The sequence below is a fragment of the Penicillium arizonense genome (assembly GCF_001773325.1).
Source record: "Penicillium arizonense strain CBS 141311 chromosome Unknown PENARI_contig036, whole genome shotgun sequence".
Taxonomy (NCBI): Eukaryota; Fungi; Ascomycota; class Eurotiomycetes; order Eurotiales; family Aspergillaceae; genus Penicillium; species Penicillium arizonense.
The window spans coordinates 125,558-143,503 of NW_019173313.1; the positions used below are offsets into that span (position 1 = coordinate 125,558).

General features: G+C 48.9%; 5 protein-coding genes across 5 annotated transcripts; 3 read left to right on the forward strand and 2 right to left on the reverse strand.

The window, feature by feature from the left end:
- Window positions 1-394: 394 nt before the first annotated feature.
- PENARI_c036G01317 (putative MFS transporter) lies at window positions 395-2,325 on the reverse strand (the record flags this gene model as incomplete). The annotated part of the gene is made up of 7 exons (XM_022636843.1): window positions 395-398; window positions 521-667; window positions 717-1,184; window positions 1,259-1,673; window positions 1,722-2,007; window positions 2,064-2,089; window positions 2,157-2,325. The coding sequence occupies 7 exons, from the start codon at window positions 2,323-2,325 to the stop codon at window positions 395-397; spliced, it is 1,515 nt and encodes a 504-aa protein (XP_022483285.1).
- Window positions 2,326-3,371: 1,046 nt separating this feature from the next.
- On the forward strand, window positions 3,372-4,370 carry PENARI_c036G12321 (NAD(P)-dependent alcohol dehydrogenase; the record flags this gene model as incomplete). Its single annotated transcript, XM_022636884.1, has 1 exon — window positions 3,372-4,370. The coding sequence occupies one exon, from the start codon at window positions 3,372-3,374 to the stop codon at window positions 4,368-4,370; it is 999 nt and encodes a 332-aa protein (XP_022483281.1).
- A 301-nt stretch (window positions 4,371-4,671) lies between these two features.
- PENARI_c036G04164 (uncharacterized protein) lies at window positions 4,672-6,374 on the reverse strand (the record flags this gene model as incomplete). The annotated part of the gene is made up of 6 exons (XM_022636855.1): window positions 4,672-4,862; window positions 5,022-5,170; window positions 5,355-5,478; window positions 5,529-5,978; window positions 6,053-6,168; window positions 6,223-6,374. 6 exons carry the CDS (start codon window positions 6,372-6,374, stop codon window positions 4,672-4,674), a joined length of 1,182 nt encoding a protein of 393 aa, XP_022483270.1.
- Window positions 6,375-7,072: 698 nt separating this feature from the next.
- PENARI_c036G05570 (uncharacterized protein) lies at window positions 7,073-10,848 on the forward strand (the record flags this gene model as incomplete). The annotated part of the gene is made up of 3 exons (XM_022636859.1): window positions 7,073-7,237; window positions 7,287-10,045; window positions 10,734-10,848. The coding sequence occupies 3 exons, from the start codon at window positions 7,073-7,075 to the stop codon at window positions 10,846-10,848; spliced, it is 3,039 nt and encodes a 1,012-aa protein (XP_022483290.1).
- Window positions 10,849-14,386: 3,538 nt separating this feature from the next.
- Window positions 14,387-15,655, forward strand: PENARI_c036G11002 (putative C6 finger domain protein; the record flags this gene model as incomplete). The annotated part of the gene is made up of 3 exons (XM_022636877.1): window positions 14,387-14,480; window positions 14,603-14,941; window positions 15,021-15,655. 3 exons carry the CDS (start codon window positions 14,387-14,389, stop codon window positions 15,653-15,655), a joined length of 1,068 nt encoding a protein of 355 aa, XP_022483284.1.
- Between the last annotated feature and the right edge of the window lie 2,291 nt (window positions 15,656-17,946).

Consider the following 17,946-nt stretch of genomic DNA (forward strand, 5'->3'; position numbering starts at 1 on the left):
CTATTGTGGTAGAAAATGACATAGATGCAACAATGAACACTCTATACCACAGTGACCAATTCCGAGGGTTCTCCGCGTCTAGAGGCTCCCACGTCATTTCGTTTCGTGGATCCCTCGCCGCAGCGTAGTTACCACAAAGTGCGACAACAGAGGGTTCTTTGGGGTCGTCCATTTTGAACTGTGAGGATCTTGAAAAGGAAATCAATTTGCTGAATATAAACCGTTTTATCCATCTCATAAGCGAACCGTTTGCGGGGCTGCAAGAGACGGAATCTTGAACATTCCGTGTCGAGCGGAGTATATACCCATCACGGCGTTGCCCCATGTCGCAGGGGAGGGCCTCGCTTTCGCCTTTTGCTGGATGGGTCATAGAGATGAAGTCAATTGTATTTAACTATCTTGCTATGTTCGATGCACAAATATCGGAGGTAGCACATTAGAAAAGTATCCTGGATTGGAGCATATAGTTTCCTTCTGGTTCTAGTAACTGTAGACTAGCTTCGGTAATTATAATGCATACCGGAAAAAGGGGTTCTGCTTGTCGGTGAGATCGTCAAAGGCAATCTTGTCTCGTTGCACCTCATCGAGCTCCAATTTGTCCCGGGTTCGATTCTCACGCCACAGCACCAGGTACAATGTAACAGCAGCAGCAATTGTGATACAATAACTAGATCTTGTTAGATAAGCCAATATAAATTGGAAAGAGGATAACTAACCAGATCACCATGCCGGTCCACAGCTCCGGATAGTGCAGTGCTTTAGTATTCGTTTTCACTAGCTGGGGCCCAATGATGTTGCCCACGGTATACGCAACAAAGACAGTTGCTGCCATGATAGTTTTCTTCGTGGCTCCAGCAACGTTACTAGCCCCAACTGTGATGATCAGACTGACCACTGGTCCAAAGAAGCCAGTCAGCGCGTAGCCTACGACGGGGGTCGCCGGATGGTATCCCCATTGTGATTTCCAAATCATAACACAGCCGGCAATGACGGGAAGGCAACAGGTAATCAGCATAGGAATGCGCGCATTGGGAACAATGGTAGAAACATAACCACAGAGAGGAATAAAGATGACACAAACGCCACCGACGGGGAACTGGAATAGGATGGAATCCAAGGTATTATAACCAAATGTCGATACGATCAACGGCCCAAAGCCCGAAATAGCACCGTTTATAGTGTACCTAATCATGCTCATTAGTAAAGTGCATATGCGAGATGTGATGTGATCATCACTCCATTCTACGAGAAGACTCACGCAGCTGCCATCATGATAGCCACCAGATAAATTTTGACGTCTGTCAAACACTCTCTGATCTGATCAAATTTAATCTTCTGACACCTTACACCAGTTTGACCCTTCCGGAGTCGCTCCACAGCGACCATTCGCTCTTCAGGGGTCAGGAACCAGGCAGAGACGGGCGAATTTGGCATAGTACAGCACCAGAGACCAAACAAAAAGGTCAGGGCGCCAGCCAGAATGTAAATGTACTGCCATCTCTTCAAGGATCCAGACGTAATTTGGCCAAATCCGTAGTTAAGTGCGCTGCCGATAATAGTAAACCAGCCAGTGCCAGAGAACCACCACGCTTGCCGAAGAGCCTGCTCTTCTTGTGTGTAGTAACCACTGACTATAGTCATGAAACCAGTCGGGATAACACTTTCAATGAATCCTGTACTGTGTTAGGGAAAGAAACTTTGCCTTCAAGATGAACACGTACCAAGGAAGAATCGCTGCACGAAAAGTCCCTTCCAGGTTGTCACGCCGGCAGTGGCTGCACACACAACGGCCCAGAGAAGAACTACTGGACCCAGAACCGATCGAATGTTAAACCGCTGTAAAACAAAAGACATTGGATAGAGACCAGCAAGCATTCCAAAGTAAAAGATCGACGTTGCCCAGCTGAGTCGGGAGGTATCGACTGATGGGGGAGATGTAGAATGGTCTGTCACTTTCAAGGCCAAGTCGGTTGTCATGCCAAAGAGCGAGGCGCTGCCTAGGATAGCCTGGATACTGTATCAGAGCTGCGGTCTCCAGGTTTACATCAGATATCGCATCGTACCTTGTCATAGTACACCATGCCATAGCCTGTGTTCCAAGTTAGCCAAGCTGTCATACGCAGCGTCTTGGAGGTGATATCCGTTCCGCAACTGACCAATGAGCATAGCAGGCATTAAATACAAGTCAATCTTCCGTAGCACTCGCTTTTCTACGACAGGGTCAATATCCTGGGCAACCTCGCTCACCACCGCCAATGCGGCATCCTTTTCGGGTGTGCCATGAGCGGAATCGCCGGGGCTGGTGATGCCGTGGATCTGGATCATAATCACAAACTGAATCTGTGATCTCCGAGGCTTCAAAGTCTGAAATCACAAGCACACTGGACAATAGCAAAAAATTGCGGAGATGCGACAATTTTGTTTAAACTTCGCATTCTCCCAATCGGGATGGCCGATATCGCTAGTCCCACCGCCTATGGCAGAATCAACACAGGAACTTTCTGTACATGTACAAGTTATCGTGGCGAATTGCGAGATAAGCATAAGCATGAAGGTTAGCTCAATGGAATGTGGCTATTGACATGGATTATGTTTTCAGGCCCCGGATAGACCGATGCTTCTTGCGGAAGGATTGCATGTGTTTGCAGACTAGTGAATACCAGCTAGGGAATTCAACTTGCCACACCTACTTGCAAATAGAATGAATATAGGCAGTGGTTGAACAAACAGATATCTGACGTGTCTAGGTAAAGGTAGCATCCATGGATTCGCCTGCTGACCACATGTTTTATATCCATCCGTATATCTACCTACCTACCTACCTACCTACTCCCCCGGGCTGACCTTTGTCACTTTCACTCTAACCTTCAGGTCATCACAATATCCCAGCGTCTGTCCTTCACTTCAGAACATCGGAATTGTTTCTGAAAGCTCCCAATTGGCTTCACCACGGCCCACTTGGACGTGGGTATATGATGTCACCACTTCAGTCAAATCTTGATAACATATCCTTTGTTCTCGATCTGAGCGCCGATTAATTTACTGATACGTTAGCCAGAGTCCCAGAGTTAAGGTGTGCGAGGAAGTAACCAACGTCGAAGGATTCTGGTATGTGGTGATATCAGTGGAGTTCATGGATCCGTTATGAAGCTTAGGCTGTATCGCGAGCGGTTTTGTTTGCGAAACTTTCCAAGAGGTTCTGTAAAATGTCTGATCCGGCCTCGGGAGCCTCGGATGAGCTGGACAATATGGGCAATGACGTATCGGAGGGCTTTATATATAAAGCGCCTTTTCACAATTCGTCATGGGACACTCGTGCACCAATTTGAAACTTCCCACGCCAAACTAATTTTCTTGACCGATTTCACATAATGCCTATTAAGTTCACCGTGTATAGGGGTTCCAAAGATGGAATCCAACAGGCGGAGACCGAGCGACAAGACCTTAAATCCGACGACGTACTCGTTCGCATTACCCACTCTGGCGTTTGTGGGACTGATGTTCATTACCAAGGCGCCGACATGGCACTCGGTCATGAAGGAACCGGTGTGGTAGAGGCGACCGGTCCTGACGCGCATCTCTTGAAGAAAGGCGACCGTGTAGGCTGGGGTTATGAACACGACTGTTGCGGCCACTGCAAACAATGCCTCACCGGTTGGGAAACAATGTGTCGTGAGCGCAAGATGTACGGCTACGCCAACCTCGACCAGGGTTCTTTCGGCACACATGCGGTGTGGCGTGAGGCCTTTTTGTTCAAGGTTCCTGATAATATGAGCAACGAAGACGCCGGTCCTTTGATGTGTGGTGGATCGACTGTTTTCAACGCTCTTCACGTGGCACAGGTTCGTCCGACCGCTCGCGTCGGTATAGTTGGTGTTGGTGGGCTGGGACACCTGGCCATCCAGTTTGCTGCCAAGATGGGCTGTCAAGTCGTGGTGTTCTCGGGCACAGATAGTAAGAAGGAGGAGGCGATCAAGCTAGGCGCCGTCGAATTCTATGCGACCAAGGGTGTGAAAGACTTGAAGATCTCAGCCCCCATCGATAACCTCATTGTGACAACCAGCAGCCAGCCAGATTGGCAACTCTACCTGAACGTCATGGCACCCAATGGTGTCATTTCGCCGCTCTCCGTAGACGCCAACGACCTCAAGATCCCGTACATGCCATTGCTTGTGAATGGTCTTCGGGTGCAAGGAGGCATCGTGTCCTCAAGACAAGTCCATCGAGATATGCTCGAATTTGCCGCATTCCATGGCATCAAGCCCATCAAGATGACCTTCCCTCTGACACGGGATGGCGTGAAACAAAGTCTTCAAACCCTGGAAGAAGGCAAAATGCGTTACCGCGGAGTTCTGGTGGCTGACGCATAGAGTCTTGTCGTTTGAGTTGTTAGGTTGTATGTGGAGGACTGTGTTGAAATATTGGGTGTCTGTATCTAACTGTGAAAATCAGTAAACATATTGCAGTGTTCAATCATCAAATGCCTCTCATTTGACATATGCAGGCCGAGGAAAAGGGACAAGGAATGAACAGGGAGAAGAATAGAAAAGAAGGAGAAACCAACGTTGACATTCAACTGAGGACCTTGACAGATGAGTAGATTGAGATTTGTTGGACTACCAACGTCATAGATTTCTACGGGCTTTGATCACTGTACGCTACCACGTGGCCCTAGAGAAGGCCTTGAACTGGTTTGTCTTTTCCATCACGAGAATGAGCAGGAGGAAGGCGAGGGACAGGCAGCCGCAATTGTTTTGCAGCCTCCCGCACGGCCCAAAGGCCAGTCACAAAGGCCAGAGCAAGGTCTCCAGAATAACTAAGGTTGCTGAAACCACCAGCATCAACGCCTGCTACAAGCAAGCCTGGAATGATGGAGTTATCGGGGGGTTAGCGCGTTCCCTTGTGAGTCGATCGCATCCCGCCGTAGGTGAAGGTGATACTTATAAATGTTAGAAGAATGGCTGAGCTTGGGACATTAACATTTGATGGCTGAACCTCTTATGGCATAAACCGACCTTTACCATCCACCAAAGGTGCAGAGCGCGGTCCACCATGGCCAACAGGGACGTCCAAGGAGATGTACTTGTGCCTCAAAGGCATCACTTGATCATACTGCTCGATGGTGCATCTTCCCTGCACATCGTCCACAACCCCGCCACTGATGAAGAATCTTCACCAACCATTTAGCGTTGATGCCTTTCCCACGTTACAGTCGTGGTGGCGCGCTTTTTGCAGTCGATCAACATTGCCAGCATTGGGGAACAACTCACCCACGCAGTGTCGGTGGCGGGTTCCCTCGCTAGAGGAGAGAGCCAGGTCAAATAGTAATTTTGCTTTGGTGTATATTCACATACTTGAACAATATAAACTCACGGCGCCTTTCCTGCTTGGCAAGATATTGGTTGATAATTTTATCTCCTGTTGTTTCATCTGCAGACCGTCGGCCAGCTTCTTTTATCAACAGGCAATGCTTGCTTTCTATGCAGTTGTCAGGTATCTGGATGCGTTCACTCGGGATCTGGGCTTACGATACTGGGCAAGTGGAAGATAATCCTTCAGGTCCACGTCCTCAGCCCCGAGTGGAGCTGGCAGTAGATGGCCATAACAGGTATTCATACCTCTGTTAGCTCCGGCACCAAATTCAATGACCATATTGAGCCCATCACCCACCAAGCCACGATTGGGGCGCACGATGTTGTCTCCGCCTTGTCCTAGATACTTTGATGTAATATCTGGAGAACCTTGGAATCCACTAGTGGCCAAGACGACCAATTTAGCTTGAACTTCATAGTATGTAGATGGTGAATTGGGTGTATTCTGACAAGTGATGGCACCTATCGCAGTCGATCCAGGCAACCCAGGCTCTTTCTGAATTAGCCTAAGCACCGAGGTGTTTGTGAAAAGCGCATTTGCTTTGCTCGACCTGATACGATTTTGATGGAGATCGTGAAGGTTGGATATTTTGTTACCCACTGTGACTTTGGCAATTCAAATTAGTACCTCATTGTACCTATTGTCATGATGCCATCGAAGCGCTTTGCAGTAGGCACACCATTGTCACGCATCCACTGCACTGCCGGCAGGTAATCTTTCATCCATGCTTTTTGTAGAGTAACGTCTCCTGCTGGGACCCAATATCTCAGCTTATCATATGTTTGGGATCCCCAGCTATCCGTCGATATTGTCAATAGGGATCCTTGTTCTCCAGACTAGTTCAATTACTACATTCCCGCGGAGTAATTCGATGAGCCACCAATCTCTGTTTGTTTCTCGGCTACCAATGTTTTAGCTCCTGCTTCTGTTGCGAAAGCAGTACATGCCATCTCAGACATTCCTCCCCCGCAGACCAGAACATCCACGTTGATAGTCTCCATTTTGAGCCCGATTGGATTCTGGACGCCTGGCAAGAGCAAGACCAAATTGTTTTGTCTTTCACATAAAGTGTAGGGCTCCGGCAATCGGTCATTTACAATCTTCAAGTCTTATAGTGTTTTTCTAAGACTTTCCGGTCATTAGATTTGCTCATACGTCGATCCGGTTCCTAATCAAATGGCCGGTGGTCCACATAAGTGATTACGTCGTGGCGTATATACACACAGTAACACATAACCACTGTACGCGGGTATAGGTATACAGGGATATCGCGGCTAAACATATTACTATCTGATCTGGGCTAGCACTCCACTGCCTCTTTCGCTTCTCCTTTCCCTGACTACTCGTACTATGTACGTATCACGTGATCCATCTCCCGCCCCACCCGGCCACTGCGTAGACTACTTCATCACTCTTGGGACTTCAGACTCACCTTCAAAGTGTCTGGATTTCTCCAGTTTGTCTCTCTGATTAATTACATCTCTATCTGTGTGGATTGCTACTATCGGCCAAAACTCGGCGCCACAGCTGTCCACTTGCCGTATTGCCGTTGACAGGGTGCCGTCACGAGCCGAAGAGCCGAGATCAGCGTCCCCAGATGCTTCTTGCTTATTACTTGAGTTCCGTCTTTAGAACTGAAAATTTTTTGATTGCACTATATATTTAATGGTTACAATGCACTAGCTGCACCATATTGACGATGACTTTCTTGTTTGGCCGACACCGTTCACAATCAGATGCAGCATCTGCCCGCGAGGAGCCCGGAATGCTCAGACGGTCTGTCTCGCATCAAGACCCGTGCTCCGAAGGAAGATTCCGAAATCTTTTCCGAAAGAGCAGCGATGGTCTGAGGCCGGAAGCTCATGTAAGACGGCGAACCTTTCCACCCGGGCATGTCACTGATGGTGAGCAAGGGGAATGAAAAGTCTACTTCTGCTGAGGCGCCTACGATGCACAAACAACGTCGTGACAGTGGCAAACATGGTAGCAATAAAGATCTTTCTCGCAACTCTCCTCGCGGCCAGTCACCCACGGCACCAGACCACTCTGAGCCCAAGCAGCCAGGGAATATTCAAGACCTCCTCGAATATAGACTTGATAACTTGAGCAGAGAAAGAAAAAAGTCAAATACAACTAAATCTAGACTTCAGGATGAATCAGTATTCACGAAAGAAGATGTGAAGATAATCCTATCTGGGGCGCCTCACTTTCTTTTGGAGAAGGGCAAACACGGGCGATGGTATCCTCAGGTGATCTTCCCCTGGGACGAACAGAACCCAGTAGTCCAACATCTCTGGGATCGCAAGCCATTACCACATGCTTCCTTTACTCTGAGCACCCTCCACGCTCATCTACCAGTTCCGGATGACTGGGCCGTGAAAGGTGGCGTGCCTATTCGGGGTTACGACTGGCGCCGAACAGGCGCTACCAACAGGGCTACCTTTGATGTTGGGATATTTGAAGTCCCGAACATGTTGTCTAACAATGGAAAGGAGCCCGGTACCGTTGGCTTTCGGCATTTTCTTGAACTGTCCGTCGCGGACGCCGTTCGATATACGGGCCCCGAAGAGCCCAGACAATCACCATATTTGCAGCGAGTTTCAACCTTGCCAGCAATGGAAGCATTCGATCTGATGGAGGGTTACAACAAGCCCTATTCCCAGTGTCAAAGCGGCGCCGTCTATGATCGTCACCAGCTCATCTGTGGCGGCCCTCAGGCCTGGAAGCGCATTGGAGTGCGAGATATCAGTGTTCGATCTCTCGTACAACGGCTGGATCATTTACGGCAGTTTCGACAAGACATGCTCCGAGAGGGATCGAGAAAGACAATTCTGGACATTGAGACTCCGCATGAGTTACACGACTCTTTGCATACTCGCTTTCTTTACCCTCACCCGCCACCTGCCGACATCTTGGCAGGCCATCCTTATAGCATCAAATCTCAGATCAAGACATTGGTTATTGTGTTGAAGACCCCCGGTGCATGGATCAACTTCAGCCTGCCTGAATGGCGTTTTCGGGCCGGGCAGGTTCTATGGGAAGCTTCACTACAAGGTGATAGCGATTGTCTAGAGCCTGGGTCAAACGGTGACCGAGAGCCACGGGAGGATTTGGTCAAGTCTGGAATGGAGCGAAAGTGGTTGATGATCCAAATGCTTCTCTCTGCGGAGTTACTTCTTCGATTGGACGCTTTTGTTCGTGTTGGCATGTTACATGATCCGCATGGGGGTCAAGTCACAATACACGAACTTGATCAATTCGACAAGCTGCGTGAAGGGAAGGTCAACTGGGATTTGATTGTTGTGCGTCGGTTCCTTGACAGTCTGGATATCACTTGCGCATCATCGGAATCACAGTCACCTCCTGATGCTTCTTCGGCACCCTCTTCGGCTAGCAAGTCGCCCGAGAAAGGTCGTCACTTTTCCTTCATTGATGCTCTCACTCGACGCAAGTCGTCTCCAGTTGCGAATCTGCAGTCTGCCTGGGACTGTCAATTAAGCTCATCGCACGTCCGACAACAGTTGGAGGGACTATATGTTTTCGCTGAAAATATTGGATGGCCAAACATCGATGCCTTGAAAGCTGCAATGAACTTTAAGCTAGGTGACGCAGAAAACCCGATCCTTCCAGCCTTGGTCGTTGATGATAAGGGGGCGAAACCTATATCCAGTGGGAGCTCACTGGCCAAGGGGGATATGTACACCCGGAATCCCTGCCGCCGACGCGTGAAGCTCCATAGCTCTGGCGATCCACAATCTAAAGCCCTAGGCTGGGTTTCGCGTACTTGGCTCTCTGGATTTGTGATCCCCGGTGAGGGGATCAGTCATCTTCTCATGGCTACACTGCTAGAGAATGATGCTGATGCGCTAGAGCAGCTGGGTCTCATTGCTGATCTCTACGGTGGGTTTGTTTATGGCGGACGCAGTTGGTGGAGCAAGGCATGTATCGTTGGGCGCGTTTTGTCTAGTTCAACAGGAGCCAATACATGCATGGGGTGGATCAGCAGCGACATGCTTCCCCGCGATAAAACTACGCTGGAGATACTTGAGCGTGGTTGGTTTGAACTCCCTGTTGAGCAGGTGCCGCAGATTTCGAGTAGGCCTCGAATCAAGCAGGGAGCTAAGGTTGCAATAGAATCATCACCGTTGGGCGTGGGAGATATCACGGCAGAGGCCTTTACACTTCCAGTGGAAGAACCCGAGTCAAGCGCAACATCCAATGACCAAGTCAAGTTGTTGAGTCTATCGGTCAATAGTGTCAGATCTCCATGCGACGACGGGAAAGTCATTACGCCTGCGGACGAGGCAACTGTGTCATTCTCCATCGATGAAGCAGAAGGCGCAGGGGGCTCAACTACTGTTTCTTTTGCCCTCAAGTACAATGTACGCTTCGTTTCCGCCCACGAGTGTCGTGTGCCATTGGGTGCCGCCGCCAGAAACTACCTCGGCCGAGAGCACGTGGAAGGGCGAGAGCCTACAAAACCGCACGAGTCGAAATGGACGCGCCTGCCAGGTCATCCACTGCACCGGTCCTATTCATACAAGTATATCCCGCTTGCATGTCTGTCGAACACCTCGGCGCCGCAGCGGACGCGATCATCGCAAGATGCCGAGGCTCCTCCCACCCCAGAGATCATCATAATCGACGCGCGAGGCAGCCGAGACAAGGAAACGTTCGTTCGGGCATGGTGTGCTTCTGTCGGGTGTCATGCGATCATCAGTCGATCCGGGCGGACATGCGTCGCGTGTTGTATCAGGCAAGCGAGGGCGGTAGATGTTCCGGTCGTGGTGCGCGTGAGCGTCTAGGGTGACATCGGCTATCTGATGGGCTGTAGATAGATTAAATCATGTCTCAGTAGTATGTAGTACATATTAGCCGGGTATTAATGTTAGCGCGGTCGTCAAAATGAGTTCCCAGTGAAAGGCCAAGTAATTTTGCTCTCATGACAAGGCACTTTGGGGCTCAGTCGGAGCTTTTGACAAGCTCAGGGCACACAGAGCGTATAATCGCGTATACTATGGTCAATGGCAATTTCCAAGAAATGGAGTTGAATGAGTCCGCGGTTGGAAACGCCACCTTTTTTTGGGCCGGAAAAGCGTTTGATAGTCTTCTCACCGGGAAAGCCGTGGGGAAAGGAGATCCAAGCCGTCTTTTGGAGTCGGAAAAGCCAGTGGAATGCCTGCGCCAGAGGGGAAAAAGAATAAAACAAAAAATTCGAACAAATACCACCTTCCTTTTCGCCTCTCAAACCAAAAAAGAGAATTGCGCGAATCATAATAGGGGAGGACCCCAGAGAAATATTTTCTTGGGGAGGACGCGTAAGGTAGGTTGCAAGTTAAAAAGGGTTGACCCATGAGCAGCCGAGAGTGCCCCAATGAAGTCAAGGGCCCTAAGATGGTGAAACAGCCGGACCAGACAGAGGAGGCCAGTGAGGTCCCTGCATTGATACTCCATCAGATCTCTACAGTTTATTAGATTTAGGAAGTAAGTTCACTTATTTCTCCGTTCAAACATGTCTCAGTCCAATGTCTCGTCACAGTATGTTAACATTAGTTCCCAGTTTATACGGAGTATGCGGCATATATAAGTCCTTACAACTACTGTAGTCCGGAACTAAGCCTTTCTCCTAACTGAACCCCTCCCCGGAATGCAGGATGCAGGATGCAGGGCCGGAGAAGACCGTCTAAAACAGCACTTAGCCCGGAATGCCACGCGACATACGGAGTATAGGGCAGAGTATCGGACAACTTCCTTCAGAGACCTCACTGCGAATGGCCTTTACCGGGTACAAAGGCGCCACTGCGGAGCTCGGCACTTGAGAAATTTGGCAGGAGAGGACATGGCTGCCTGCTAATCCTAGATTGGCATAGTTGAGATCGACTGAAGTACAAATCATCATACAGTTGGAATATCTGCACAACTCCAACAGCTCCAGCGAGTAGTCTTCTAGAAGGCAATCAGAAATTCCATGTGAGGATGCCTCTATCCACCGAGGGATTCTTGGCTCGCGAGATCAGAAACCGAGATCGTGCTCAGCCCTGGACCCTTGTTTCACTTTAAACAATTGGCTCGATCGAGGACGACGCGACGCCGTTGAAGCGTTACCTAATTGCTCAACTAAAGCCGATTACAACGGACATTCATGCTATTCTCGTACATAGGTCTTATGAGTGCGGAGTCGCCTGCCTCGCGCTAGTGCGAGATCTATCGCAGTTGACATTCGCCGCGTCACGATACATGTGTTGATCGTTTCGCTACAGACGCACCCCAACCCCAAAGAGTCTCTGATCTGAGGCCCAATGGGATCGGCTCCTGACCATTGTACAAGACCCGGGCTTCGTCGATCTTTGACCAGAGCGTGCTGTGCTGCGGGGCTGAAGCGTATGTAGTTTCTTCGCAAAAGGGCGGTCGAGCCATTCCCTTGGGTACAGAAGGTCAGCGTATAGCATGGACATGCTCCAAACTACATGGGCCTCCTGTACATGTACGTACTTTGGTAGGAGAGCCAGCGTCAGAGAGCCAGTACAAGTGATCGGTGGCGTCTATTGGCCTTAAGGGGAATTTGTTGACGTGGTACACCCGTATAATCTGAAGATCGTAGTCCACTACATGTTACACCATACTCCATACATCTGAACACTCCCCAAGCCACGCTGGTGACACGTTTTCGCTTGGGATCATCGCCACCCCTTTTTTCTTTTTTTCTTTTTTTTTTCTTTCTGTGTACTGTAGAACAAACACATGGACCCCATCGCTGATCTCTTGACCCGTTTCCCCCTTTAGTGGGATCTCGTAGAACCATGCATAGGAGGCTTTAGTAGACAAAACTCGATGAGCCTAAATGCCAAGACCTACCTGTAACGCGCTACCACCGTCGAGACGATCCTTAATTAAACCTTGACCAGCCCCACAGTTACAGGATGAGATCGCTTCTGATTCTTACTGTGTAGGGCGTGTCTTGAGGCTTTCGGACTGATATCCTACTCGGGTGTAGTTCAGGGCTGTGTAGCTGCAGTTATGTCATCGGTTTTCTACCGACCTATACTCTGTACAGATTGGCTTTGAGGGCTTTCACAAGGACCACGTACTCCGTAGAAATTGAATACGGTAGTGAAACAGTAATTATAATATTAAGATTGACCTGATTGACTTACTAGAGGTTTTTCATCCAAGGGACGCCGTGGTAGGAACCCTGACTAAGAATGTTCGCGGTCTCTCATTGGTGAGCCAACCGATTTCCATGGGATCTTCTGGGCAGTTTTCTTGTTTGCTGGAGAAATGTGGCGGAAGATGTCATTTTATTGAAGCCAAATTAGGATTAAGCTACCGGCTACGCAAAGAGGCAAGTAAGGGGCAAAATGTGAAGGGAAAATCCACGAGAAACAACTGTCGAGAACACAATGAAAAAAGAAATGAAGGGAAAAACCGAATACCTACGGTTTTCTCGGGTAAGACCTGATACACATCAGCCGTGGACCCTGAATCTGTTTTTAGAACCAATCAACCAGTGGTTCGTTTCAGTCTGGTTATGGGATTGCGAAATTTCTACTGTAGTCTTCCAGAAGGCCAGGGCATAATTCTCAAGCTACAGTACATTCGCCTTCCAGAAGCCCTCAAGGTTTCTCGGATCATCCTCTGAAATGACCAGAGAGAGAAGGTTTCTTTTGGGGCAATGGACCCTCGGAATAACGAGCTTATTGGTTGCAGGTGCCGACCTAAGCTCGCGTCACCAATCACTTGGCCGGAACTTGAAGGAAGTATTCCCCAGTTCATCAATGATTGACAGGTATCCCTCCTTGGTCTAAGCCCAACTGGTACATTATGAGCGGCCACCATCCAATACCCACACTCCCCACTGTGTCAGGGCTCCCAGACCATGGTTCCTTGCCTCGACCTCATTTGATGAGTTGGGTCTATCGTACGCAATCAGGGGCGTTGAACAGTTACCTAATCAAGATATGTTCCTAGGGAATCACTCTGACGGTGACAGGATTTAAAAAGAAACATGGACACATGGACATAAGGGACATAAGGAACATAGAGAATTTCCCCCTCTTTCATAAAGGACAGAAACTACTTCAATAGGTTCAATCTAAGGTTGAAGGTTAAGGGAAAGTTGTCGGGGCCCCCTGAACTGATCATCGAATGTGGTCCGTTGACAATGACCTGCAGTTGATTTGGGCTAAGTCGATACATCCGAGTTAGTCTTAGTATGCAGAGCCACCTTGTTCCACGTACGGTGGGATATACTGAAAATAAAATAAAATAAAATTCAATTACAGGTAAAAAAAAAAGGAAAAAACCCGAAACCAGAGGCCTAGAGAGCGTTTCACCCCGCGATTAGCTTCTGTCTCTTCAGACTATAGTACATCCTCGATCTGCTCTCTTTTTCCCTTCAAACCGTTCACTTCATTCACTCCTTTGAATTGCGTATTTTTTTCTTTTTCTTTTATTTTTTTTCCCTTTACTAATCTCTTTCTGGTTATTATCGTTTGACTGGTCTCCCCCTAGTCTGTTTCTTCCCCGATCTCAAACTGGACCACGATAACCTTCTAGACCCTAACCCAGTCTAAAGGCCCGTCTTCCATGAACACTCTAATTATAATTATCGTTGATTAATCGCAATAACTGGAGATTTTGAGGGCCTGGGAATCAATCTATCCTCGACCGGATTCTGCTGCAACACTACCACTTTACGGGCATACGACTCAGCGGGCCCTAACATACCCCCGGCTACCCTTTTCTGAAACGCGCAATATCAGCGCATGCGGATCTAGGCGTGAGGATTGGAGTGTCATCCTCCGATACTACACCCCTCGGCTATCTTCTTTCTGGTGGTGTTTGCATGGCCTTGTGGGGATTGTCGCATTCGCATTCGATCACCCCTCTAGGCACTTTCAGCGTGATTTCTGGCAACGCGCCCCTTTCGTTGCGCAGGGGCTATTGATGCTATTTCAACCGATATAACGACGGAACCTTGCTTGTGGGAGCTATGCCCGCAGCTGTCGACGAAATGGCATCAACACCGACATCACAAAGCGCCACCCTGGACGCAAACGACAAGAAGCGCAATAAATTGGGGTATCACCGGACATCTGTCGCATGTGGTCAGTACCAAATCACACCTCCTCTCTCTGTCGTGCGCAGATATGTCGATCAAGAACGAGAAACCCTTTTCAGGGTGGCATAGCGGGCATGCAAATCGGCAATTTAGCTCATACATCTACAGTACATTGCCGACGACGAAAGATTCGATGCCTGGTAGCGCCAGATGACGCAGAAGGGCGCTGTGAGAACTGTATTCGGCTACGAAAGGACTGTCAATTCTTCCCCGTGGATCAGCAACCGCCAATCGAAAAGAAATCACGCCCAAACTCGAGATTGGAGACCCCATCAACCGAGCGTTCGAACACTACACCAATTGCATCTTCTCCGACCAACTTGGTCCCCGATCCCGCCGAGTCCTACTATCCATATCAAACCATGCCAATGAACACTTCATCCGCGCAGGAACTTTCGCCTTACAATGTCAACATGGTTGCAACGAACCCAATGGGTCTAACACCAGGTAGGTTTGCGTCATATGTGGCATTGTCGCATTCCATGTTATTACCAGGCCAAGTTGTTAACTGACCGTTTCGAATCAGATCGGCCTATGGGACCGGGAGACTTCGCTGGACACCAGACTATGGACGCAGGGGTCGCGTGGGACGAATTTACGACAATATCAGACCCGCACATGTTGAATACAATGGCAGCAAAGGGTCAAATGATGAACATGGCACCCAATGTGTGGAATCCTGGGAACATGCCCTCGGGGCTACCACCACCTTCGCCGATATCTGCCGCATCTCCAATGGGAAATCAAACGCCTATGAACCCAACCCCAGCCTTTGCCATGCAGCCAGATGGAACAGTCTGGCAGGTACCACCGCCGCCGCCGCCGAGAACGATGAGCTACCCCGGACAGGATATGGGATCAGCCTATCCCAATCAATATCATCCTCAGATGCCTCCAGAGCTGAAACGGAGGATGACAACACCCGCTCAACCTCTTTCTGCCCCGAATGCACTGGGTTCACAAGGATCTCCCGGTTCTGACATGCAGACGCCCGGTTCAGTCTCCTACCCACCAGGCATGAACTACACCCAGTGGCAGGATATGAGTGCCATGCCTCCGATGGGCGTGGTGCCATATCCCATGTACACTGGTGAGGCACAACAGCCTTACAACCCTCCAATGGGACATCCCGGCCCTCCAGGACGTTCCCCAAATTCATGAACCTCTCTCTCTTTTCTCTTCGCCACGCTCCACTTTTACATCTCTTCTGGTTCGGATTTTGTTGCGCAAATCACCTAGACGGCTTGTTTCACTTCTAAATACCCCGTGGGACATGCACTTTCCCATTTCCATTTCCATTGGCATTCCAACTTTACTTTTTCGCCTCATACACCGTGACAGGTCTGCTTTGCAGCTAGTCATTAGCGGGCGCAAGGGCTTTCGGGTGGCATTCCCCGTGATTTCTTGTCTTTTTTCTATCATGGCATGGTTCCATCTCTTTATTTTTCCCCTGACCTTTTCGGGGTCTTTCAATGTGTTGAAGGCTCTGGTTTGTCATGCTTGCTTTTTCGTGTTTATGGCATTTTCCACCTGGTTTTATGGGGGTCATCTTTTTCTAGCCGGTGGTATTCGGGGGAGTGAATTTTCTCATACATGTTTGAAAGGTTTTGTTTTGGATTCTCCTATAGACTTTGTTTTCTTTTCTATTCCCCCTTTTGCTACACGATTGATATATATACATTCCGTGACTTCACGGCCCTTCCACTTTATCCTTTGGGGTTGCAACGGCACAGAACTGGTCGAATGAATGGAAATCCCGTTGCAGGATTGTCCATTCTATGGCTGCGATGGACCTACAGACTACCTAGTTCGAGGCTCCAGATGCTTCCCAGGGCACTGGCCTGCTGCCATCCTCAATTGCAGTATAGATCTTGTACATATTCCATAACAACTTGCATATTTTCATATGATTCTTGTAATTCTAGTACTGTATTCTATTCATGACTTCAGGTTCAGCCGGTCTGTATGTATGTGTGATGCATGGAGGTTCCACTTGCGGTGATGCTGTGTATATGCGAGATGCACCCATGCTTGGTCACTAATGATAGATCGCAGAACACTAATCCGGGTAGGCATATGATGCAAATGCAAAGTGCGATTTGGTCAAATCAAGCCAACACAAGTCAACACAAGGAGAGCTGATCGTCCCTATGATCTTTTTCACTTTCCATATCTCACATGCAAGAAGGGATTGGGCAAAGACAGTGGCTGCCTGAAAGCCCTAAAGGCACACAGATGTCTGCAATGTCAAGAGGTAGGAAGTGCATAAGAGTAAGAGAAAAAGGGGAACCGGGCCAAGGCCATTTGCAAGGAAGATATGAGATAGCAATAGATCTGTAGATAGAAGTTCAATGACAGCTCCAGTTGATAGGGGATAGATAAAGCAGATTCGAATATCTCCGAGGAGATCAACTGTATTCCTGTGATAACTGAGATTGAACCAATCTGAGGATCAGCAAGCCAGGGACTCTCTGGAAAAGGATCAGTCATAACCCCCATTTATCTCTTCAAGAGCCCAAAAGATAAGCTCATTGTCCACTGATCTGACATGTTGACGCCACTGGATCCGCATATGGGGCGGATCACCCGGAGAGCCGATGGAAGCACAAACTCTGGGGTTGAAATCTGGAGATAGCAGAGTCGCAATGGCGGTGTAGACTGACGACAGATCCAATGAGGTCTCCAGGGGTCTTATCTCAGTGAGATATGCTAGCTGGTCCCTGTTGGTTGTCTCTGGAGAGCTTCTTATCAAGATTGAGACCGTAGGTGTATATATAGCGGTGCATTCCCTAAGGATTTGAGAAGTAAATCAAAAAGTCGTTCAGTGTCAGTTTCTTCCACTCTACTACCCCTTGTCTCTCGGGCAATCATCCTCCATATGGGACCGATCAACACCTTATGATTTCTGAATTTTCACATAACCGCAGGAACCGCACAGAAAAGAGTTAAAAAAAAAAAAGCGAGTACCTCCCCTGAAGTGGGAGGTCAAAAGCAAAGGCACAAAAGTACCGGTCATAAGCAGTGACGCCACAGGCGGAATGATCCGGGTGAGACCTAATCCCTTAGGAGAAGACATTTCATAAGATTTGAAGACTGAGGTTTGGGGACGAGATAAGGTGGCAGTTCCACCGATCTGCGTTGGCTATCATGACTACGGTGCATTACGCCAATGACCGTTGCCGGCTTATCTTCGGATTCCGCGGTTTAGCTTACAGAATTCCAAAGGCCTATACTACTGCGCGAGATTGATTCGCTCTCTCCACACGGGACTACATAGCCGGCCGTGGGTGGCGAGAAGGATATTAAACCCCGCGATGGGATATTGGTTCAAGTTGCCTGAGAGGAGAGGAAATGCCATGACGGAGACTGGCGTATTTTTGCCTCGTACCCCGGCGATACCGATACCGGGTAATATAGGGATCTTCTCAGCCTCTCGGTGAGTCTTCACTCCG